This window comes from Gymnodraco acuticeps, unplaced genomic scaffold (genome assembly GCF_902827175.1).
Source record: "Gymnodraco acuticeps unplaced genomic scaffold, fGymAcu1.1, whole genome shotgun sequence".
NCBI lineage: Eukaryota > Metazoa > Chordata > Actinopteri > Perciformes > Bathydraconidae > Gymnodraco > Gymnodraco acuticeps.
In genome coordinates, this window is record NW_022992177.1 from 1,690,058 (window position 1) to 1,713,443 (window position 23,386).

The window sequence follows — 23,386 nt, forward strand, 5'->3', positions numbered from 1 at the left end:
ACAATTTCAATGTGACACGAACCAACTACAGAGAGATCACAAGAACCACCAAGAGGTGTTTAACAAAAACAAACACACACAATTACCATGAAACATCGAGCAGGAGACACAAAATGGGGCAAAAGGACCACATACAAAAAGATGACTACAAAAACAACTAAACAACTACAAAATGACACACACAAACTTGATTTAAAATGACTATAAAGAGGCAGAAAAGAACAGTCAAAAGATTAAAAACAACTACAATCTGTGTGTCCTGCTACTGTGTAGGAGAGTTGACGGGGCCTTTTTTCCCCCATCACTGTGCCCGGGGGGCCCATTGTTTCAAAATCTACCCATGCCAACAGTTGCCAAGAGCGTGTTGGCCGCTAGGTGGCGGGAAACACGCACGAGAGCAAAACGTGTCAGGGCACGCGCAGCTGACAGCAGACATTTGACTGTCCTCCGGCGAGAGCAGCAGCTATGAGAGCAGCTCAGAGAAGTTAACTTTTCCTGCTCCGGGAGTCAGTGAAATGTTGTTTATTTTATCTGCGGGCAGAGGACGTTTCTGAGGACTCACTGAGGGACTTGTGAGACATGGCAGCCTCTGAACTTTACGCGAAGGTAGGAACAGTTTTTCTGTGACGGGTTTTCTGACTCATTCAACGGTTTCCTCTTGCTAATGTCATGCTATTCCAAAATGTAAATACAAACGTTCCTTTGAATAACGTTGGTTTATTCGCGTTAATTAGTCAGGGCTGTTTACAGAACAGTTTTTAGCCTTTTGATAACTAAATGTATTGCTTTTACAGAGGTGGGAATTAACTAAGTAAATTTACCCAAGTACTGTACTTAAGTACACATTTGAGGTACTTTACTTGAGTATTTCCTTATGCTACTTTGTACTTCTACTCCACTACATTTAGAAGATAAATCCTGTAAGCTTGAGTTTATTTTAACAAAATGCATCTCTAAAAATTAAACTTGGACAAAGTCTTAGAAGTCACAAAAGAGTCAAATTATTTTAGTATTTTACAAAAAGTAAATCTGATATTTTTCTACAACACTAATATGCTACTTGATGCAACACTATTATTTATAAACGTCACATATGTACACATACTTATATAAAAGCTATTTTCCTGCACAATGATTACTTTTATATTTAAAGTACGTTTTGCTGACAATTCTTTTGCACTATTACTTTTACTTGTAGTGAAGTATTTTGACCATAATGTTGGTATTTGTACACAAGTAAAGCATTTGAATACTTCTTCCACCACTGACTTTTTATCTGCCTGCCACTTAAAATGCCCCGTGTCCATCCATTTTATTCTCATGACTGCTGTCTGCTGACTTAAAGTTTGCCATCCTGCTTTTCTCCTGAGCTACAAGTCATCGCTGTTTTTCTGTAGCTTTGTAAAAATGACTGTTTGACTGTAATGTTAACTGGTTGAATGGCACTGACCCTTATCCCCTCCACTGTGTCCATCAGTATGCCCGTGTATGGCTGCCAGATGCAGGAGAAGTGTGGAGGTCAGCAGAGCTTATCAAAGATTACACTCCTGGCGACCTGAAGCTGGCTCTGCAGCTGGAGGATGGCACGGTAAGACAGGAAAACACACACACACACACACACACACGCACACACACGCACGCACACACACACACACAGGCATTGAGGTGGAAATAGGTGTGATATTCTGTCAGAAAGCCATGAGCACATTTCTCTGCAAGAGCACTGTAATAGAGACTCATAACTCTCTGTGCTGTGGCATTATTTGAGGCAGCTGTGGTGTTTGGTTAGCGCTTATAAATACTTAGGCAAGACAAAGACATTCTGCCTCTGTATGCAACAATGCAACACCTTGAATACAGGAAGTCAGGGTAATTTACTGGGTCTAAAATAAGTCAACTGATTGACCAACAGTTCGTTTTTACACTCTGTTCACTCGGGCTTTGCTAGCTGAAGCTGTGAGGTCGAGTTTGGGCATGCTCTCCAGGTATGGAAATAAGGCCAAAGCATTATCATGAGCGAACATGAACAAGCCAAGCACAGTGTTTGCAGGTTAGCTTTTACCATGAAGTGCAACTGATGATAAGATTTGATTGCTTAACCATCTATTTTTACTTTGTTTTGTCTTTTTTTTTCTTAAGTCTCATACTGTGGGTACTCATAGCTTCCTTCTTGTGTCTTTCTAGGAGGTGGAACACAAAATAAATCCCAAAACCAATGACCTGCCACCACTGAGAAACCCAAACATCCTGGTGGGCGAAAATGACCTCACCGCTCTCAGCTACCTGCATGAGCCTGCAGTGCTACACAACCTCAAAGTGCGCTTTATCGACTCCAAGACGATTTACACATACTGTGGTAACTAGCTTCATCTCCTTTGAGTCACACTATCAATGTCACTGCAGACTTTGAAACCCTGCTCACTGTACGCTCTGAGATAATCTACAGTACATCATGCTGATTATTGTGGCTCAGGCTGCTCTTAAAGGAACACACACTTTATTAATTTTAATCCATGTAAGATAACATATTCATATTATCTTTGTGGTATTTAGGAATCGTCCTCGTTGCCATCAATCCGTATGAGAGCCTTCCCATCTATGAAGAGGACATCATCAATGCCTACTGTGGGCAGAACATGGGAGACATGGACCCCCATATATTTGCAGTGGCAGAGGAAGCATACAAACAGATGGCCAGGTTTTGTTACCTTCAAATAAATTATAATTTACATCTCAAAGTGAATTAAATGTTACTTTCCCTCTATGCTGATACCCTCCGTATGTATGCCATCACATCTTTTCACACAGAGATGAAAGAAACCAGTCCATCATAGTGAGTGGTGAGTCTGGAGCTGGCAAAACTGTCTCTGCTAAGTATGCTATGCGCTACTTTGCCACAGTCAGCTGCTCCTCGGGCGAGGCAAACATTGAGGAGAGAGTCCTAGCCTCCAACCCTATCATGGAGGTGAATCACACAACAGGGAAATATGACAACAATTATAAAATGACCCAAGTTTCTGAAAGCCTTTTGTCTGTTTCCTCAGGCTCTTGGGAATGCCAAGACAACAAGGAATGACAACAGCAGTCGCTTTGGGAAGTACATTGAGATTGGGTTTGACAAGAAGCATCGCATTATTGGGGCCAACATGAGAACCTACTTACTGGAGAAGTCTAGAGTTGTGTTTCAGGTAATTTTCATTGGTATGCCATCATGTGACCACCGTCTGAATGTGGCCTTCCATATCTTTCCATTTGCTGTGTTTCTCCTTAATTGATTTCAAACAGTGTCATGTGAATGTCACATTTCAACATGTCTATATCTTAGCAACGTAATATCAACAATCATAAACAACACTCCCTTTAGCCTGCCTGACCCTTCACTCAGAAAGATGGCAACATACTTGGTTTTGTGAACTATTTAAAAGAGACATAATCTTGGGCATAGATATGTGCTTGCAGTTTATCGATGCGCCTTTAACTGAAAGAAGTATACATTTTCCTTAATATGTTTGCAATACATCTGTGATTTACTTGATTCCTCTTTTGTATCCCTTGCACTACTTTTAGGCCCAAGAAGAGAGGAACTACCATATCTTCTACCAGCTGTGCGCCTCTGCACATTTACCCGAGTTCAAAGCCTTCCAGTTAGGTATAAGAGTCACTCAAATATCAGTTGTCATTTAAGCTGGATTTGAAAACGGATCCATCTTGTAAATATTTCATTTTAAATGTGATATGATTTCTGTTTGAAGGTTGTGCAGACGACTTCCACTTCACTAACCAGGGCCAGAGCCCAGTCATTGATGGAGTGGATGATGCCAAAGGCATGAGTAAAACCAGGAGGGCTTTCTCACGGTTAGGTGAGTGCTTGTTGCCTTTCAATGAGGTTTGCATTATACCGGGGGGGTCAAACTCAATTTCATCGCGGGCCACATCAGCATTATGGTTGCACTCAAAGACACATTTTGAAGCAAAAAAGTCAAATTCTCAAAAAAAAATCTAATTTGAGATGCATTGTGGGACATGTAGTTTATGGGCAACGTGCTTCTGTCAAGAGGCATGTAACCGTATAATAAACGTTATTCTTTTATATTTAATTATATTCTTTGCAAGCTCTTGCGGGGCCACATAAAATGAAGTCTGGATTTGGCCTTGAGTTTTACACCCCTGATGTATACAAAATTGACAAACATTGTTTTTGTTTCTGGATTACCTTACATGATCTGTCTTTTTGTTGTTGTTTTAATGTTGTTTGTTTCTTTGTAGGAATCAATGAAAGTGATCAAATGTCAATTTACCAAATTCTGGCTGCTATTCTCCATCTTAGCAATGTGGAGGTGAAGGATCAGTCGGCAGACAAAAGCAGCATCTTGGTAAACACTAGTATTTGGTATTTTTTCTATTCGATTGTTTTACTGAGGATGTTAACATTTGTACCCGTCTAAGAGCTTTATTGTGAATGTATTTTCAGCTGGACAATGTCCACCTGATGGTGTTTTGTGAGTTGATGGGAGTGCCCAGTGAAGAGATGGCCCACTGGTTATGTCACAGGAAACTCAAGACGACCACAGAAACATATGTGAAGTCTGTCTCCAAAATGAATGCGGTGAATGGCCGAGATGCCCTCGCCAAACACATCTATGCCAGAATCTTCAGCTGGATTGTGGGCAGTATTAACAATGCCTTGAGGTCTGCAGCAAAACAACACTCCTTCATCGGTGTGCTCGACATTTACGGGTTTGTTTTTTTCCCCAGGTTTGTGGCGTTTTCATTTTTTCGCTGGATTGTCAGAGCTCTTAATGTAAAACAATGTTTTCCCCTCAGGTTTGAAACGTTTGATATCAACAGCTTTGAACAGTTCTGCATCAATTATGCCAACGAGAAGCTTCAACAACAGTTCAACCTGGTATGTGTATCCTCTTGCTCAACACATTCATTTTGTCCTCGGAACATTCCCGTAAATCCTTTCCCTCCTCCAGCATGTCTTCAAACTGGAGCAAGAGGAGTACATGAAAGAGGAGATCCCTTGGACACTGATTGACTTTGACGACAACCAGCCCTGTATTGATCTCATTGAGGCAAAGCTGGGTGTTCTGGACCTCCTGGATGAAGAGTGCAAGGTAAAATGCCAGTTTTATTATTTATTTTTATGTCGAGCTACTTTCCACAGGAGAAATCTCCACCGTGCTCTTTTTGGAAGTTATGAGTAAGGCCAAGATGACTAACTCATGTGTCAGCCCTTCCTGTTTCCATAGATGCCCAAAGGCTCTGACGACTCATGGGCCCAGAAACTGTACAACACACTCCTGAAGCAGAATGCTCACTTTGATAAACCCAGGTTATCAAACCGAGCTTTCATCATCCTCCACTTTGCAGACAAGGTAACAAAGCGCTGTATATCTCCTGCTGAGTTGGCATTACGTGTAAGTGGTCAGTGGAACTTCTGCAGAGCATCCAAAGTCAACTGTGACATTACATGAGCTTTGGCAAAGATACCATTTCATGCCTTTACAATAAGTGTTCGATGATTCTATTTATTATAGCATTACAAATCAGTCCACTTTAAACTTTGAACGATGAATATGACCTTTACTTTGAAACGACACCTATTTCCTATTGCCAAGGTGGAGTACCAATGTGAGGGTTTCCTGGAGAAAAACAAGGACACGGTCAACGAGGAGCATATCAATGTGCTGAAAAAGAGCCAGGTGAAATGTTTATTAATAGTTCATTGTAGTTTCACTTCCTGGTTCTTTTCAATCAGTTTATTCACGGACGTTGCAGGGATTCAATGTCACCACCCCACATTTGAAAGCAAATGTGTATTTTGTATTGCATGTTCCTGGGCACACACCCTAGAATTGTTCAACCACAACTATTGGAGGAAATACACCCACTTTTGAATCTCGGATTGAAAACACTGCCACCTGCTGTCCAATGAAAGGATTGTATTTTTGCAACTTTAATCTCTGAACAATAATGTTTTTAGGTTGACTGGCTGCGGAAGCTGTTTGAGGAAGACGAGAAGGCAACAAGTTCAACAAAGAAGCGAAGTGGTGTCTCTGGAAGAGCTGGTCCGACTCCGAGGGATAACAAGAAAACAGTTGGACAGCAGGTATGAACAAAAAGTGCAGATGACATGATGTTGGAAGGAGTACGAAAAGACTTGCTTAAAGGTGGGGTAGGTAATTCACTTCAGAAACACTTTTTGTTATAATCCATGGAATGCTCTTAACATCCCGATAGCAATGAATGAAATGCTTTGACAATAAATACATAAAAAAATTTCATCTGCGAAGCCGTGGCGCTGTAAAAAGCACGACCAATCATCTGAGCCGGCCCGGCTAAAATAACTGGATGGCCTACCTGCCTGTCAGCCTTCCATCTGTGCACAAACTTATCTCGTGCCCTCATTGGTCATGTGCGCGTTCGTGTGTGTTGGAGGAGGGGCTCTGTAAGGAAGTCTGAAGGAAGTAGCAGATTTCTTCCGGCTGTGTATTTTCAAATTCTAGCGCACTCGAGCTGGTTTCTCCATTCTTACCTACCCTACCTTTAATACAAACAAATTATGAAGTAAAATGATTTCATTTATTGCTTCCACAGCTGGTCAGATCTAAATGCCTTTCAAAAAAATATATGACTCTGAAAATCTGATAATAGAGATTTAATCTAACACTTTTTACAATTCCCTTATTTCCACATTGTGTATAAAGGATTTATTCTTTTCTTTTGACTTAGTTTCGGCAGTCTCTTCAACTGCTGATGGACACACTAAATGCCACGACTCCTCACTATGTACGCTGCATCAAGCCTAATGACGACAAATCTCCATTCATGTGAGGATGATTTCACTCTTCTGTTTATATCTGCAGTAGCACAGAAAGAAGCACAGATGAAGGGGTACTCTTATTTTGAAAACATTTGTTTTTGTGTTGCTTATCCTGAATGAAGCATGGACCCTGTGAGGGCCGTTCAGCAGCTTCGGGCATGTGGCATCCTCGAAACAATCCGGATATCAGCAGCAGGCTTCCCATCGAGGTAGAATTTCAACGGCATCTGGTACAGAGCACAGGGCCAAGTGCAGTTTATACATGTATATAACATTCACCTTTCAAAAGAATCCATCAAATGTGCTTGTTTGTATGAATGCTGCAGATGGACCTATCAGGAATTCTTTAGTCGTTATCGGGTCCTGATGAAGCAAAAGGATGTGCTCTCTGACAGAAAACAAACCTGCAGAAATCTCCTGGAAAAACTAATAAAGGTATGTTTGAGTTTTAGAAAAGCCTAAGCAAACTAAATTGGAGCTCTTACAGACCCAATAAAACAACACATATTATATTTGCTAATGTATCTTTTGTTTGTTTCCTAGGACCAAGAGAAGTATCAGTTTGGCAAAAACAAGATCTTCTTCCGGGCTGGTCAGGTGGCGTACCTGGAGAAGCTTCGTTTTGACAAGCTGCGTAATGCTTGTGTTCGCATCCAGAAGACTATCCGCTGCTGGCTCGCTCGCAAAAAGTACCTGAGGATGAAGCAATCTGCTCTCACCATACAGAGACATGTCCGGGGTCACCAGGCACGCTGGTGAGTGGAGACATTCAACAAAAGCAGAATAAGAGCTGATGGTAGGCTCAGTTTCTAGCTGATCCATCATGTTTCTTACACTTGTTTTCCACTCCCAGTTATGTGAAGTTTTTGCGAAGAACCAGAGCAGCTGTTGTCATTCAGCGTAATGTGCGTATGTGGGCGACCAGGAGAAGCTACCAGCAGCAGCGCTCTGCAGCCATCACTATTCAGTGCATCTTGAGGGCATACATGGCTAGAAAGCAGTACTTTAAGGTAACCCTGAGCTTAAGGAACTGGATATGGTGTCCTTTCACACTCTTTGTACTTTGATGTAAGGCTTTAAAGTCAAAATAAGATCTTAATGACATAAGGAGGCAATGTCAACATCAGCCTCTATTTGCCTTTTCAGTTTAGCTTAATCATTAACTAAATCCTACTAATGGAGACCTTATAACCCTTTTTTACACTTTTAAATTATATTTGGTTTTGACATAACATGTATATATTTCTTTCACAGTTGATGTATGAACAAAAAGCAGTTATCATCCAGAAATGGGTGAAAGGCTGGCTGGTTAGACGGCGTTACCGACGTACCCTGGCAGCCATCGTGCTGCTGCAGAGCTGTGTGCGTCGCCTGAGGGCCAAGAAGGAGTTAAAGAAGCTGAAGGTGGAGGCCCGCTCTGTGGAGCGCATCAAGAAGCTCAACAGTGGCATGGAGAACAAGATTATGCAGTTGCAGCACAAGATAAATGAGCAGGTGAGTAGTGACTGTGTGGGTGTTTAGTTTATTCTTTGGTAAGTCCTTCATTCTGGGATCTGGTGAAAAAAAAAAAATTGAGGCTGAAGAAACATTGGGTCATTGGGAGTGGTGGCATCACATGCACAACATGTGTTTGTTTCCCCCCCGCAGCAAAAAGAAAACAGAGAGCTCAGTGAGAGGCTGACTGTTATGCAGAAGACTCAGACCAATGAGAGAGAGAAGCAGAGCAGAGACATTGAAAACCTACGCAGATCAGAGCAGGAGGCCAAAAGCAAGGCAGCGACGCTTCCCTCGCTCCTGGAGCAGCTCTCCTTCCTCCAGCACCATCTGGAAGACACACGCAGAGAGAACACACAGCTCACAGAGCAGACCAAGGTCTACAAGGAGCACACACAACAGGTATGTCTCCTTCCTCTGAACTTATCCAAACTGACTGGTAACTTCAATACCATTTTCTACATGGCACTTTTTGTTAAATATCTGCATTTCCAGAGTTTATGGTTTAAAGGTAGCCCTTTGGGCATTTGATGAACTTTAGTAGTTTATTGTTTCCTACTCTTTTCAGTTTCAAGAACCTCAAAAAACATGATTGAAATGATTATTAAAACAAACTAAGATAAGATGATTTTGCCTCCTCTCCCAATCAGATGGTAGAAGACCTTAATAGGAAGAACACTCTGTTGAACAGTGAGAAAGATGAACTGAACCAAACACTCCTGGAACAAACCAATCAGCTAACAGGTACTGAGCAGTTCGCCTCAACCATCCTCATACTCTCATTAACGGCTGCATTAACAATGAATGGATGAATAAAACTGTTTGGTTTCAGAAATCAAAACCAACGTAGAGAATGCAGACCAGCTGGAGAAGGACTTAACTGAAGAGCGCTCTCGCTACCAAAGTCTTCTGAGCGAACACCTGGATCTGGAGGAGCGGCACCGAGACCTGACGGAGGAGCTGGACCTCAGCATTGTGAGGAACTCTTCACTTGCTGCCACATTGTTGACATTACAACAAATAGTTGGTCTATGGATTGAATCAACATGGCAATTTCACATTGGTCTCACACAATTGAGTTCAGTAGTCATGAAAAAACATAATATGGTCCGACTATCTTGTGCTTCTTAACGTTTTTTAAATGTGTTTAAATACTTAACCAGAGTTCGAGCAAATGTAGTCACACCAGGACAGACTCCAACTACAGCAGCAACTCATCTGGGTTCGGTCAGAGCTTAGGCTCCGCTGAGGGAGAGGACAGCCCAATCACACCAGAGGTAATGTTGAAAACTACACAATGTCAAGACACAGTATCAGAATGATGTTGATAGAAATACAATGTAAATGTTTGAGTGTCCAAAGCTCCCCCTGAGAGCTAAAAGCTGCCTGTATAACATGTTATATGTTGACAAGAATACCAGCTGTGGTGTGAACACAGTTACAACACATTCCAGTTTTCACAATGGACAAATTGGTGTTGTTTACAGAAAACGGCTTTACTGACATGACGTGTCAGTCACAATGTTTGGTATAAATCAGGGCTATTCAATGGGCGGCCCGCGGGCCAAATCCGGCCCCGAGGTGATATTTACTGGCCCTTTGAGTATAATGTTAAAAAGTGATCACATTTTTTGTTTGTTTTGGGCCAGAGTGGCTTTATTCCAGAGAGGGCGCTACATTGAGAGATAGAGGGGAAGACATTGCCTGAAAACGTTGGCGGGCTCTAGCTACTGTAGTGACAACTCCTGTCATTGATTGCATCTCTGCGTGAATAATTAGATAATTCCACCTAAATGAAATCAAATGAATCAGCTTCACATGTAGGCCTACTGAGTTCTGAACCTGCCATTTAGATCTAGAAAGGCCTTGGGGCGATGTTGTTTGATTGAATTAAACACAATATATGCACTCCACTATGCTGTTGTAGTATTTACTGCATCTGAAGCTCTTAATATGATTGCTCATATTTCAAGCCATCTTTTTCCCGGCCCCTTGCTTTGGGTCATTTTCATCAACCGGCCCCCGTTCCAAACTAATTGAATAGCCCTGAATGATCACTACAAGGTTTCTGTTTAAAAAAACACTAGAAACGTATTCCTTGGAACAGCTGTGGGACTTTCTTTGTCTGCTCTTGTCTGTGTTATAATCCTATTAGTGCAGCATTGTAGTTAGTTTGTGAAGAGATTCCTCACCCCATGCTTTCTGTGTTTTGTTAGCAGGAGACCCCGGCAGCGGTAGACTTGCCGGTCCTGCTGAAGTTCCAGAGAAGAGTGAAGGAACTGGAGCAGGAAAAGCACTCTCTGTGGCAGCAGCTGGACAAGGGAGAAGAAGCCCAGCAAGAAAAGGCCAAAGTATGGAATGAAAAAATAACCTTGTTTCTTAATGGTGTTATTCTGCTATTCACCAATAAGCTAGGGGTCATTTTGTGGCTTGATACTTGTTGGATTTGTGTGTATTTTTTCTAAAAGGAGGTGGAGGTGCAGAGAACTGTTGGCCGAGCAGAACTGGATTTGGAAACACTAAAGGTAGGACTTATTCAAAGTTCAGGACAACACAATAACGTCCCAGGAGTTATTTCCATTGTGGTTGTTGTGGTGTAGTTATATTTTGAAGAGGTCTTCAATGCATGTGCATTTAATAATGATAAATTAATAATAATAATACATTTAATTTATATAGCGGTTCTCATCTGCCAAGACAAATCTCGAAGCGCCTCACAACGAAGGACACTGATAACATTTGAGAGATTAAAAAAAAAAAGATCGGAGATAGCGATAAAAAAGGCAGTGCTCCAGGTGTACCATGTCCCATTTGTTTACTTGTGTCAAGGTATTGGCTAATAGCAATAGACAGACATGGTGTAACCAATCAGAGAGCTACTACAGAAAGCCTAGGGCTCATGGGAAACAAGGTTGGTTGTCAGAGTTACGTGCACACGTGTAAGGATGTCACGATGTTGTTGAAGAGTTAATAAAACTACCTTTGAATACAAATGAACTGTATCCGCCAACAGTTCATTTGACAACTTGTTCATGGAGATAGTATGGCTTTACCAGGAAGTAAAAGCAGGAAACATCACAGGTGCATGTAGATAGCTCTCTTCCAACATCCCATGAAGAAGATGTCCACAAAGAGCCATGACAATAGTATTCCTAAAAACGTTTCTATTCTAAATGTAAGGTGAAAAGAGACAAAAAAACAACATTTTGGGATGTTTGACTGTTTCTCTAAATGTCTTAGCGGCAAGAACTGGAGTCTGACAACAAGAAGTTGAAGCAGGATCTGAATGAGCTGCGGAATTCTCTGACCAATGAGAACAGTGATCTGGCGCCCCCTGCTGCTGGCTCTATGTCCTACAACATCCTGCTGGAACAACTCACTTCTTCCAATGAGGAGCTGGATATGCGAAAAGAGGAAGTGCTGCTCCTCCGCTCACATATGGTCCGCCAAGAAGCTCTCAAATACAAGGTGAAAAGTGAATTACATTACATACGTTCTTATTGTTTATTTAGTATCTGTATTTAATGCAACAGACATGTGACAATACCTAAATAACCTTTACCCGACATGAACTGACCTCTAGGACTCTGCGCTCGGGGAAAGGGTGAATTTGGATCTCAATGACGTTCCCTCATTTCAAGATGTGGACAGGTGAGATGTGGCTCCCACTCCAGTTTCAACTCTTCGGGTAGTAGAGTTAAGTGTTGTTAATGAAATGATCTGTTCCTCAGGTCCACTGACATCCACACACTGAATGAAGATGGGGAGCTGTGGCTGGCTTATGAAGGCTTGAAAGAGACCAATAGGTAATCCAATCATATCCTGTAGTTGCATTCAAGCAAGTCCATGCCACATAGAAGTAAATACAATCTCTCTATCTTACAGGATCGTGGAGTGCCAGATGCAGCTGCAGCACCGTGTTCACAACGAGGAGAACAGGAAGCTGCAGGAGGAGGTGAGCAGGTTGAAGGTTGAAAAGGAGCAACAGCAGAGGCTGCTGGTCCAGAGCCTCCTCCTGCCTGAAGGCGCCCGTATCGATGCCAGTCTGAAGCACGAGATCACACGGCTCACCGATGAGAACCTGGTGAGTGTGCACTCTGGACTGGATCTCTCACTCTGCCTTTCATTCATATCATGACTGTGTACACTTATGATCGCAAAGCAGAGTTCCCACATAGTAAACAGTTCTCTGTCTCATCTTGGATCTGTACCTTTGGAAGGGTCGTCTACCGGTTTCCTCTTTTTCAAATGAGATGACATGTTCTGTTCTTTCAGGTACATGTTTTGTTGCATTGGTAAAGAATAAAATGCAAAACAAATACAAAAGAGAAATGTAATGTTTTTGAAGTGTTTTGATTTAAGACTTTTAAAAATAATTCACAATGCTGCAATTTTAAGACGTTTTAATTTCACATTTGTATAAGCATGAGCACTGTGTTAAAGTGTCGTACACACACTTAACCTCTATGTTTACTTCATTTTAGGAACTCATGAAGAAGCAAGAGCAACAGAACCAAACCATGCGCCAGCTGAAAAGAGATCTCAAATGTTATATTCAAAAAGTTGAAGATGTTGAAGGTATTCACGTCGACTGTTCTCATACAGCGCATTTTCTAAATAACTCTTGTACGTCATAACCTCTGTGCTTTCTTATAATGTGTCTGTGGTTTTTAGCGAGTTCACAGCAAAAGAGTAAGACCGCCGTGATGACTGCTCCTGTCCGAGCGGTGAATATCACCCGCAAGGAGAAAGAGTACCGGGGCATGTTGGAGTACAGGGGGGGCGACGAGAGCCGCCTGCTCAAGAATCTGGTCTCAGGTATTTTAAAGGAAACCATTTTCTGAATGGTTTAAAATTACAGGCTAATGTTTTTCACAGATTTTTTTTTATTTATTTATTCTACTAATTCATCCAAAAAATAAAAAAGTATAGTTCATACACACAAAGATAAACAAAATTAGTAGAAGCGGGAACATAGCTTATGGGAAGTAGCCCTCCCGTGAATCATCCTAATATAACATTGGTATTATTGCGTCAAAAACGTATAGAAATGAAGGAGTACAAAGAAATAAAGAAAACTGGGGAAAGAATAAATAGAGGTTAGGGAAAAAAATAAATAAATGCATATATATGAAAACACTATATATTAAAATATATATATGAACTGCATATAAACATTGTGAGCACTTATTTTCAAGTGACTTTTTGTACATTCATATGTTCACACATACACAGAATATACATAAGCACCATATGTTCAGGTGTATAAGTACACTCATATACACCAATACAAATATTACAAGGCAATATCCAGGTCTGAAATAATAATTCAACCGCATAACGATGAAAATAAATAAGAAGGAACAAATAAATACAAAGTAATGTAAACCATATTAAATAAATAAGATTGAAAACACATTTGTGAATTTTGCTTTCAAATCTTCTCAGATCTGAAGCCACGTGGCGTAGCGGTCAACTTCATTCCTGGCCTTCCGGCTTACATCATCTTCATGTGCGTGCGATATGCAGACAATGTGAATGACGATCAGAGAGTCAGCACGCTGCTCAATTCCACCATCAGCAGCATCAAGGGGGTCATAAAGGTGGGGTATCTACCTTTTTGATTTGTGGAAAGAAACTTAAAGGATGCTTTTATTTTTGAATTAATTTGTAATCTTCTTCTATAGAGGAAAGGACATGATTTTGAAAGGGTGTCTTTCTGGCTGGCCAACACATGCCGATTAATGCACTGTCTGAAGCAGTACAGTGGAGACGAGGTAAGCTTTTATACTACAGATATATTCTCAGCTGTACATTTGCCTTACTTAACCCTGGACGTCTGTACATCCTCTTCATATAGGTGTTCATAACACACAACACTCCTAAGCAGAATGAGCAGTGCCTCGCCAACTTTGAGCTGTCGGAGTACCAGCAGGTCTTTGGTGATCTAGCTATCCAAATCTACCGGCAGCTCATCAAATGCACAGAGAACAACCTGCAGCCCCTGATCGGTGAGAAGGTCTCACAACACGTCAAGTTTCCTTCTCCTTTCCATAACCACATGACATATATTTGTTCTGTTTCTTATGTGCAGTGGCTAGCATGCTGGAGCACGAAACCATCCAAGGTATTCTAGGCTCCAAACCCACCGGCCTGAGGAAGAGGAGCAGCAGTTCCTCAGAGGCGGCTGTAACCGTGGAGGTCCTGCTGCAGCGCCTCGGCCTCTTCTACACCACCATGTGTCAGCACGGGATGGACTTGGAGCTCATCAAACAGCTGGTCAAGCAGCAGTTCTACATCATCTGTGCGGTCACACTCAACAACCTGCTGCTGCGGAAGGAAATGTGCTCCTGGAGTAAAGGCCTGCAGATCAGGTACTGCACAGAATGCTCATTGGCCTGTCATTACTTTATTTATGCAACGAGAGAAGTGGGAGGGTTTGGATTGAGGTGTGCTGGTCCTTGTTTCTCAGACACCCCATGGTGAGGTTGTTAATAAATGAGGCTGAACAAAAACATCATGCACAGCAGAGTCAACAACTAAGATCCTGTAAAAAGATAACAGTTATTTGCAGAATCCTTGCTTCCTGTAGAACCATGGGGTAAAAAGCTTTTATGAGTAGGGAGGAGTTCTTTAAGGATGCTTAAGAATTTCTCTGGTGTCACAGCACAGATGTCAGGTTTGTCTTTGCTCTGCAATACCTCCGTTTTGTCTAAATGTCTCCAATGCCTCTGGCTCCAGGTACAATGTCTGGCAGTTAGAGGAGTGGCTGGCGGAGCGGGAGATGGCCGACTGCGGAGCCAAGGAGACTCTGGAGCCGCTGGTTCAGGCTGCTCAGCTCCTCCAGATCAAGAAGAAGACGGAGGAGGACGCCCAGGCTATCTGCGTCATGTGCACCGCGCTCACCACAGCACAGGTCCTCCATCAGAACATGTTCTGCCTTCTTAATCTGCAGACATGATATGCTGCTAGTGATTTGACCTTTGTGTGTTTCTCTTTGCAGATTGTAAAACTGCTGACCTTGTACACTCCAGTGATTGAGTTTGAAGAGCGAGTGTCATCCACGTTCCTCACAACTCTTAACGTGAGTAGAGGTTGTGTTACTAGGGTTGGGAACCGAAACTCGGTTCCAGATGAGAACCGATAAGAAAATGCCGGGTACCGGGTACCCATACAAAATACACAATTTCGGTTCTGCTTAACGGTTCCTAAACGCGGTAGACCCTGTATTCCAGCGGGTCCGTCTGCACCGTGGTGCTGCGGTGACCCGGTGGAATACAGGGCGGACCTGGAGAATCACAGAACGGCCGGTCGTCAGCGGGCCGTTGACGGCCGGCTCGGTACGCTGACGGCCGGCACCGCCCTTCATTTTTTTTAAACGGCATCATATCAATTGCGCTGACAGGCGACAGAGGTCCACAGTTGCCCCGCAGCGATGCTCCCCCGCCCTCCCGTAGACATTTCACGAGCTCAGTCACTTCATAACACCAAAGATAGGTCGCGGTAAACACTCTGAAGTGAGGCTCCACTACACTAAAAAAGAAAAGGCAAAGTGTAATGCCTGTTAATAGCTTGCCACAGGCATAGCTCAGTTAAAATAAAGCACAGCTATTGTGCAATACATTTGTATTGCATGTATATTTTTTAGTAACAATTTCAGTTAAAGCTTTTAAGAATAAATATATTTTTGTTATCTAAACGTTTGACCTCTTTATTTTACAATTTTGGAATCGAAACGGGGAATCGATAAGAACCGGAATCGATAAGCAGAACCGGAATCGAAATCGGAATCGATAAATTTCAAACGATACCCATCCCTATGTGTTACTGAACGTTACTTTCACGTTCAGTCATATATATATATTTGTTTTGTCAATTTATTGAACATGTCAGAAACAAAACATACAGCAATAATCATAATATATATATATATATTCTTTTCTTTTTTTCACTCATAATAATAATTATAACAAAGTACAAAAAAATATATATATAAATAAATTCTCAAATAGTCTGTCATGTTCAACAGGGGCAAGAGGAAGCTTAAAAAACACGTTTCCTCTAGCATACATTTTCCTTATAAATAAAATATTAGGTCATCGTCATCAGCGACATGTTTGTCTTGTTAATTTGTTTGTTTGCTTTTTACAAAACAATCAGAAAGAAATTACTTTTACAATTAGTTAGTTTTAGTTTAGTTTCTTTTTTTTTTCGAGTGTGTAAAACCAAAGAAAATACAAATGAAACAAAAGATGATACAGACATGATACAGTACTATACAAATGAATGCAATAACAAAACGAAATATTTAATTCATAATTGAATAATCTGTAGTATCATTGTGTGATATCAATAAACAACAAAGCTTTAGCTAATTACACATCCGAAAGGGGGTCGGAAGAAGTTTACACTTATTTAATCCGACCCCTTCTCCCTTTTTTTTAAAATAAAAAATATATGTTAACATACAATATAAATGTATACTTATAATTTTGAATAATTTATATAATCATTCATGTAATATATATACAGGCAAGTTAGGAGAATGGTCTCTATATATTTATATATATATATATATATATACATATGTACATACACAAATTCATACAAACACAAATTCATAAATAGAATAAATACAAAACAATATAAACAGTTATGGTTTAGCAGTTTCATCCCTGTACCTTGTGAGAATTGTGTCTTTATACCTCTTGTTGAATAGTTTGATGTTTGGACATCCCTTTAGCTCCTCACTCTAATTGTTCCAGATCTTCACCCCACAAACAGAAACACAAAAACTTCTCTTTGTTGTGCAACATTAACATTAGTGAATATAAATGAACCCCGTAAATAATAATTCCCTTGTCTTTCATTGAACAATATCTGAATATTCCCAGGTAATTGAACATTTTTTGCCTTGAACATGATTTGTGCAATTTAGAATTCAACAAGATCTGACAGTTTTAATAATTTTAGCTCTAAGAATAATGGGTTTGTATGATCCCTATAGCCGACATTTTTAATAAGTCTTATTGCTCTTTTTTGTAGAATAAATAGGGATTGTGTTGTAGTTTTATAATTACTGCCCCAAACCTCTGCACAGTAACTTAAATAAGGTAACGCCAATAAACAGTAAAGAATGTAGAGGGAATTTTGATCAAGAATCTGTTTTGCCTTGTTTAATATTGCAATACTTCTTGAGACTTTGGAATGAATATGTTTTATGTGTGGTTTCCAACTCAGTTTCTCATCAATTGTGATTCCAAGGAATTTATGTTCTTTAACTCCACCCATCTTCTCCCGCTTATCCGTGGTCGGTTCGCGGGGGTAGCAGTTCCAGCAGAGAGCCCCAAACTTTATTTTCCCTGGCGACATCAACCAGCTCTGACTGGGGGATCCCAAGGCGCTCCCAGGCCAGCGAAGAGATATAATCCCTCCACCTGGTCCTAGGTCTACCCCTTGGTCTCTTCCCAGCTGGACGTGCCTGGAACACCTCCCTAGGGAGGCGCCCAGGTGGCATCCTAACTAGGTGCCCGAACCACCTCAACTGGCTCCTTTCGACGCGAAGGAGGAGCGGCTCAACTCCGAGTCCCTCCCGGATGACCGAACTTCTCACCTTATCCCTAAGGGAGACACCAGCCACCTTTCGGAGAAAACCCATCTCGGCCGCTTGTATCCGCGATCTCGTTCTTTCGGTCATGACCCATCCTTCATGACCATAGGTGAGGGTAGGAACGAAAATGGCCCGGTGGACAGAGAGCTTTGCCTTCTGGCTCAGCTCCCTTTTCGTCACAACGGTGCGGTAAAGCTACTGCAGTACCGCTCCGATTCTCCGGCCCATCTCGCGCTCCATTGTTCCCTCACTCGAGAACAAGACCCCGAGATACTTGAACTCCTTCACTTGGGGTAAGGACTCATTCCCTACTTGGAGTGGACAGTCCATCGGTTTCCTGCTGAGAACCATGGCCTCAGATTTGGAGCAGCCGCTTCACACTCGGTTGCGAACCGATCCAGTGAGTGCTGAAGGTCGCAGACCGATGAAGCCATTAGAACCACATCATCTGCAAAAAGCAGTGGTGCAATCCTTAGTCCACCGAACTGCAGACCCCCTCCCCCATGACTACGCCTCGAAACCCGATCCATGTATATTACAAACAGGATTGGTGACAAAGCGCAGCCCTGACGCACCGGAAATGGGTCCGACTTACTGCAGAGGACCCGGACACAGCTCTCGATTTGGGAGTACAGAGATTGGATGGCCCTGAGTAGAGACCCCCTCACCCCATACTCCCGCAGCACCTCCCACAGTAACTCCCTGGGAACTCGGTCATACGCCTTCTCCAAGTCTACAAAACACATGTAGACCGGATAAGCGTACTCCCAGGCCCCCTCCAGGATCCTTGCGAGAGTAAAAAGCTGATCCGTCGTTCCACGACCAGGACGGAATCCGCATTGTTCCTCCTCAATCTGAGGTTCGACAATCGGCCTGACCCTCCTTTCGAGTACCTTAGAGTAAACTTTCCCGGGGAGGCTGAGTAGTGTGATGCCTCTGTAATTCGCACACACCCTCTGATCCCCCTTTTTAAAAAGGGGAACCACCACCCCGGTCTGCCACTCCTTCGGTACTGTTTCCGACTTCCACGCAACGTTGATGAGACGTGTCAACCATGACAGTCCCTCAACACCCAGAGCCTTCAGCATTTCTGGGCGGATCTCATCCACCCCCGGGGCTTTGCCACTGTGGAGTTGTTTGACGACCTCAGTGACCTCCCCCCGGGAGATTGGTGTTGATCCCCCGTCATACTCCAGCTCTGCCTCTAACATAGAGGGCGGAGTTGTCGGGTTCAGGAGTTCCTCAAAGTGTTCCTTCCAACGCCCTAACACTCCATCAGTTGAGGTCAACAACGTCCCTTCCTTACTGTACACAGCTTGGATGGTTCCCTGCTTCCCCCTCCTGAGGTGTCGGACAGTTTTCCAGAACAACTTTGGTGCCGCCCGAAAGTCCTTCTCCATGTCTTCTCCGAACTTCTCCCACACCCGCTGCTTTGCCTCGGCCACGGATGAGGCTGCTGCCCTTCGGGCCTGTCGGTACCTTGCAACTGCCTCTGGAGTGCCCCGGGATAACAAATCCCTGAAGGCCTCCTTCTTCAGTCGGACGGCTTCCCTGACCACCGGTGTCCACCAGGAGGTTCGAGGGTTACCGCCCCTTGAGGCACCTAGGACCTTGAGACCACAGCTCCCCGCCGCGGCTTCGGCAATAGAGGCTTTGAACACCGACCACTCTGGTTCAATGTCCCCAACCTCCACAGGAATGCCCGAAAAGCTCCGCCGGAGGTGTGAGTTGAAGGCCTCCTGAACTTGGGCCTCCTCCAGACGTTCCCAGTTCACCCGAACTACACGTTTGGGCTTACCAGGTCTATCCAGAGGCTTCCCCCGCCACTCGACCCAACTCACCACCAGATGGTGATCAGTTGACAACTCCGCCCCTCTCTTTACCCGAGTGTCCAAAACATACGGCCTCAGGTCCGATGATACGATAACGAAATCGATCATGGACCTTCTGCCTAGGGTGCTCTGGTACCACGTACACTTATGAGCATCCTTATGTTTGAACATGGTGTTTGTTATGGCCAATCCATGACTAGCACAGAAGTCCAGTAACAAACCACCACTCCGGTTCAGATCAGGGGTGCTGTTCCTCCCAATCACGCCCCTCCAAGTGTCTCCATCATTGCCCACATGTGCGTTGAAGTCTCCCATCAAGATGAAAGAGTCCCCTTCAAGAGCCCCATACAGGACTCTTTCCAGGGTCTCCAAGAAGGCCGTATACTCTGAACTGCTGTTGGGTGCATAAGCACAGACAACAGTCAGAGTTTTCCCCCCCATAACCCGCAGGCGTAGGGAGGCGACCCTCTCGTCCACTGGGGTAAACTCCAACAACGAAGCACCTAACCGGGGACTTGTGAGTATCCCCACACCCGCCCGGCGCCTCACACCTTGAGCAACTCCGGAGAAGAATAGAGTCCAAGCCCTATCCAGAAGTAAGGTTCCAGAGCCAACGCTGTGCGTAGAGGTGAGCCCAACCAGATCCAACTGGTAACGCTCCACCTCCCGCACAAGCTCCGGCTCCTTCCCCCCCAGAGAGGTGACGTTCCACGTCCCCAAAGCCAGCTTCTGTCGCCCGGGTCTGGTCTGTCGAGACCCTCCGCTTTCACTGCCACCCTTCTGGCAGCGCACCCGACCCCATAGCTGTTTCCCGTAAGTGGTGGGCCCGCGGGACGGAGAAGCGGAGGTGTTGCCCACGTTGCCTTTTCGGGCTGGGTATCCTCACTTCCTGTGTCGTCTTTCATGAGGTCTTTTGAACCAATCTTAGTCTTGCCCCTTGCCTGAGACCAATTTAGCATGGGAGACCCTACCAGGAACACAAGGTTCCAGACAACACAGCCCCCAGGTTCATCAGGGCACACAAACCTCTCTACCACGGTAAGGTGCTGGTTCTTCAGAGAGGTTTGTTCTTTAACTCTCTCAGTGAAAATCCCATCTATCTTAATGGATGCTAGTGTATTGCTATTTCCAAATATGATTAATGTTGTTTTATTCAAGTTCAATGATAATTTATTACTGTTTAGCCATAACTTTAGTTTGCATATTTCAGCTGTGATCTCTTCCAATAGTAGCTGTACATTGTCCCCAGAACAAAATATATTAGTGTCATCAGCAAACAAAACAAACTTGAGTACTTTCGATACATTGCATATTTCATTAATATACATAATAAATAGTTTCGGCCCCAATACTGACCCCTGGGGGACACCGCATGTAATGTCCAAATATGAAGAACAACACTCTCCCAGCTTCACAAACTGTTGCCTGTTACAAGAAATAACAAATGGGATTTTACAGGTCCTGTTCCTAACCATTCATGATTTGGCTCCTAAATAATACTTTCAGTTTAGATGGACCTGTACAATATTTCATATGTTAAGTAAGGCTTTTTATAATCTGCTTTTTCTTTTACATTTTAGAACCTTTTGAAAGACAGAGACGAGTCGTCCACTTTGATGATGGACGCCAAGAAGATCTTCTCCGTCTCCCTCCCCTTCACTCCCTCCTCTGTGGCTCTGGAGACCATCCAGATCCCCGCCAGCCTCAATCTGGGCTTCCTCGCCCGCATCTAGACCAGAAACCTCTGAGACTGAATTGTGTTTATGAGAGGAAAAACACCAAAGTCTCTACACGTTGTAATGTCACTGATTACTGCAGAACTGCTGCAGAATTAGACTACTTTGTTTACATGCATCTATGTTATAGCTTTTCAGCACTGCCCAGCCAAAGACTCAGAACTGAATGAATCTGCAAGAAAAGTGTTTTTAAGGTCATCTATTGCCACGCCTCATATTGCTAAAACAGGTATTCACAATGTTCCTAATATAAGATATAAGTAAGGACATTTGACAAATCATAAAACATGCAAGTTTGTTGGGATAGATGAATGTATCCTAGGACTGTTTTGATGGACAAATCTTTAAAAAATATAGTCTAACCATGATGTTAAAATTGTATTACATTGGATTTAAATGTTAAAATGTCTGAAGATGAGATTCTGTTTTATTTCTGTAACTTCATATATTTCTGTAACGACTAATATAAAATATGTATTTCACAGTTCTCAATATTGTCTGTAACATCAATGGCTGGCTTTTCAGAAAGATTGTTTTGAAGGGCTTAACCGTGTGTGTGTGTGTGTGTGTGTGTGTGTGTGTGTATATATATATATCTCTATGGGCTTAACAGTACTACACAAAGAGTTTCACTACTTCAGAAGTTGCTTTGGATCTGGTTTGTTCGAAGTACAAGAAACAACAGGAAGTCCCACATTGAGTTTTTAGAATATTTAAATGATGTTTAAGTATTGTCTTTGTTGACACTAACACACTAACTGTTGTAATGATCAGTCGTGTTATCAGGTATACAATGGTAAATACTGTACACTCTAATCCTCATCTATTTGTCGAAAGAAGCTTGAATCCACTTCTTTTTTTGAGAGGAAACTGTTTGGGTATGTTGGATCTAGAACATATGCAGTGTAGTGTAACTCTTTTCTCCCAGTCTAAAGTGATATCTGGACCGTACATGCAGCAAGAGCATGTCATTTTTTCCTTGTTCATCATTGCTCTGTGTTTGTGAATACCTAAAAGTTCGTAACTGATTAATCCATCTTTTAAAAGCTTCAGACTGTGCGCACCAGGAATGTGTGTCCTTGTAGAAGTTACAACCCTGGCATTCCCACTGTTTCCTCAACAAGTGCAGTGATATTGTAAAACTCGTATCTTAATCATGTCATATTTTCCATTCTTTGCTCAAGTCCTTGTGGTCAAGCAGTGGCTGAAGTGCATCCTCATGGTGAGCTGACAGAGGATCAGCATCCGGTTTCTATTGTCGTCAGAATCCTTGAAGGTACACTCTCACTCTGTCAGCCGCTGTCACAAGACGAGAGGGCGGAGTCTTCAGTCAAAGTCCGCAGCAGGTGAGCGACTGTCAAACAGGAAGAGAAACAACTGCAGCAGGAGGGACGAGGCCTTCAAAAATAAAAGCATCAGGTTTGTCACTTTGAGATTATTAATGTTATAGCAGCCTCAATACTGTTCACTTTGTACCTCTCAAAATGAAGCGATGTCTACTTTCAGAGGTCCAAATAGATAAGGGTATCCATTCTTTTACAGAAAAACAAATGAGTAATGAAAAAAGTGATAAACATAAATGTATAACATCTTGTAACTCCTCAAATGTGTCTTCCAAACACATTTTTACAGATCAGTTTAATACAGTGAATGGAAATAAATGATAAATGTTTGAATATCATAGTCATGTCAGACTTTAATTCCAAAGTAAATGCAAAAAATACCCAATATTACAAATACACATAGGCGACATACAATTGCACCTGTCAGACAGCCATAAATGTTTTTGCCATTTAAAACAAAGTATGCCTTAATAGTGAAATACAATTTATACTGAATTTCAAATTAGATATTTTAGATTAGTTCATTGAGCATTATTTTGAAA

At 42.6% G+C, this 23,386-nt stretch overlaps 1 protein-coding gene across 2 annotated transcripts; it reads left to right on the forward strand.

Annotated features, from left to right (window-relative positions):
• The first annotated feature begins 185 nt into the window (after positions 1 to 185).
• On the forward strand, positions 186 to 21,988 carry LOC117538783 (unconventional myosin-Va-like). Of its 2 annotated transcripts, none has more exons than XM_034204659.1 (40): positions 186 to 606; positions 1,478 to 1,588; positions 2,185 to 2,356; positions 2,554 to 2,698; positions 2,809 to 2,965; positions 3,045 to 3,188; positions 3,568 to 3,649; positions 3,753 to 3,860; positions 4,267 to 4,373; positions 4,472 to 4,737; positions 4,825 to 4,906; positions 4,980 to 5,120; positions 5,256 to 5,381; positions 5,625 to 5,708; positions 5,990 to 6,115; positions 6,739 to 6,836; positions 6,952 to 7,038; positions 7,156 to 7,264; positions 7,373 to 7,584; positions 7,683 to 7,839; positions 8,084 to 8,323; positions 8,477 to 8,725; positions 8,974 to 9,067; positions 9,156 to 9,298; positions 9,487 to 9,600; positions 10,540 to 10,674; positions 10,792 to 10,848; positions 11,564 to 11,791; positions 11,907 to 11,974; positions 12,055 to 12,129; positions 12,209 to 12,407; positions 12,808 to 12,901; positions 12,998 to 13,141; positions 13,772 to 13,926; positions 14,011 to 14,100; positions 14,184 to 14,334; positions 14,418 to 14,697; positions 15,065 to 15,239; positions 15,327 to 15,407; positions 21,346 to 21,988. In XM_034204659.1, the coding sequence occupies exons 1-40, from the start codon at positions 580 to 582 to the stop codon at positions 21,496 to 21,498; spliced, it is 5,466 nt and encodes a 1,821-aa protein (XP_034060550.1). In that variant the 5' UTR covers positions 186 to 579; the 3' UTR covers positions 21,499 to 21,988. The 2 variants fall into 2 exon arrangements, with proteins under 2 accessions (XP_034060550.1, XP_034060551.1); XM_034204660.1 differs by having other exon boundaries at positions 10,543 to 10,674.
• The last annotated feature ends 1,398 nt before the right edge of the window (positions 21,989 to 23,386 follow it).

What these genes read in the sequence shown, in the direction of transcription:
- LOC117538783 (XM_034204659.1), top strand. Translation starts at nt 580, where the DNA reads ATGGCAGCCTCTGAACTTTACGCGAAG. An exon ending in TCCTGGAAAAACTAATAAAG is followed by an intron (nt 7,265 to 7,372) that starts GTATGTTTGAGT and finishes TTTGTTTCCTAG; the next exon opens with GACCAAGAGAAGTATCAGTT. An exon ending in CTAGAAAGCAGTACTTTAAG is followed by an intron (nt 7,840 to 8,083) that starts GTAACCCTGAGC and finishes TTTCTTTCACAG; the next exon opens with TTGATGTATGAACAAAAAGC.